This window comes from Tupaia chinensis, unplaced genomic scaffold (assembly GCF_000334495.1).
Source record: "Tupaia chinensis unplaced genomic scaffold, TupChi_1.0 Scaffold000146_1, whole genome shotgun sequence".
In the NCBI taxonomy this organism is placed as follows: Eukaryota; Metazoa; Chordata; class Mammalia; order Scandentia; family Tupaiidae; genus Tupaia; species Tupaia belangeri.
In genome coordinates, this window is record NW_006159616.1 from 5509633 (window position 1) to 5510803 (window position 1171).

Here is a 1171-nt window from a genome sequence, read left to right on the forward strand (position 1 = left end):
CCCCTAATCACGGAGCGGCTCTCTTCGCCTCTAATTCAGGGACCCGGCTCCATCTCGCAGCCCGAGGGGCCCCCCTCCCCAGACCGAGGACTGCCTGCCCGCCCACCCCCTCCCTGCTTTCTCTCCCCTTCCTCACGCACAAGGGGCTCACACAATTACAAGACGAGTAATTAAAAAAAATAATAAAAGTCGCACATGTAGCCACTTCTCCATGACACCCCCGGCTATCTACCCCTAGGAGCCAGTGATCCGCAGGTGACAGGTTGAAGGCCTTCCACTAATTTAAAAAGACACACTGGCAGGAGAGGGTCTGGCTGTGTGCCCCCAGCTCCGCCTGCAGCCGGGAACCCGCTGGCCGCCTGTCCTCTCTGGTCTACCCCAGGGTCCACACATTCAGGAGGGGCGCCCCACAAAACGAACACGTCTCCCTGTTGAGACGTTTAGACGTTGCCATCTCCTCTCACTGTCTCGACGTTCTCTCCCGAGAGATTTCTAAAGTTCGGAGGTCCCAGCGAAAACTTTTTTGGGGAAAAAATCGTTACAATTTATGATTTCAAAGTAGTTTGTTTTCGGGCCAAAAAGCAGGCGTGTTTGAGTGTTGCTCTGGAAGAAGTTGGTAGCGTTCGTAGTGTAGGCACGTCAACTATCACACACTGCTGGTATTTCGAAATAAAAGGGATGGAAGCACCATCCCGGAGGTGGAAAACACACTCAAATCCGGAGCAGAAAAGCCGGCAGCCTGCGTGCGCCGAGGGCCAAGAAACTACGGGGGGAAAAGTATCCGAAAATAGTGGAAAGAGCTGAAATTCACTAGGACCTGAAATTTAGCAGGACCCGGAGTACTACCTTGCGGGTAAAGGCCAGCGGCCGCGACCTGCGAAGTGGAGGCCGCGCGTACTGAAAGCCCGCACAAACGTCCCAGCGTCGGTCCCAGAAACTTGTGGGTCCCGCGCGGGGACGGAGACCTAGAGCAGCAGGGAACCCCGCTCCCCCGCCGGCGCCGCGGCTGCTCTCCGGAGACCGCCATCCCTCCGGGGACCTCGGGTTCCGGGAGGAAGCGTGGAGACCAGGCGACCTGAGTGCTCTTACCTTCCAAAGGAAATCCCGTGCGGGGATAGTTCTGTCCTGGAGCCGGCCGCATCATTCTCGGTACGGTGCCGGGAAGGGCCGC

At 57.6% G+C, this 1171-nt stretch overlaps 1 protein-coding gene across 1 annotated transcript in view; it reads right to left on the reverse strand.

Moving 5' to 3' along the window:
* Window positions 1-1171, reverse strand: part of PAX7 (paired box 7) — a gene marked incomplete at its 5' end in the record, with an annotated part of 111347 nt that extends 110176 nt beyond the window's left edge. Inside the window, one exon of the mRNA XM_027770669.1 lies at window positions 1090-1171. Within this exon, the coding sequence (XP_027626470.1) occupies window positions 1090-1171 (82 nt within the window). The remainder of the gene's footprint in view (window positions 1-1089) is intronic.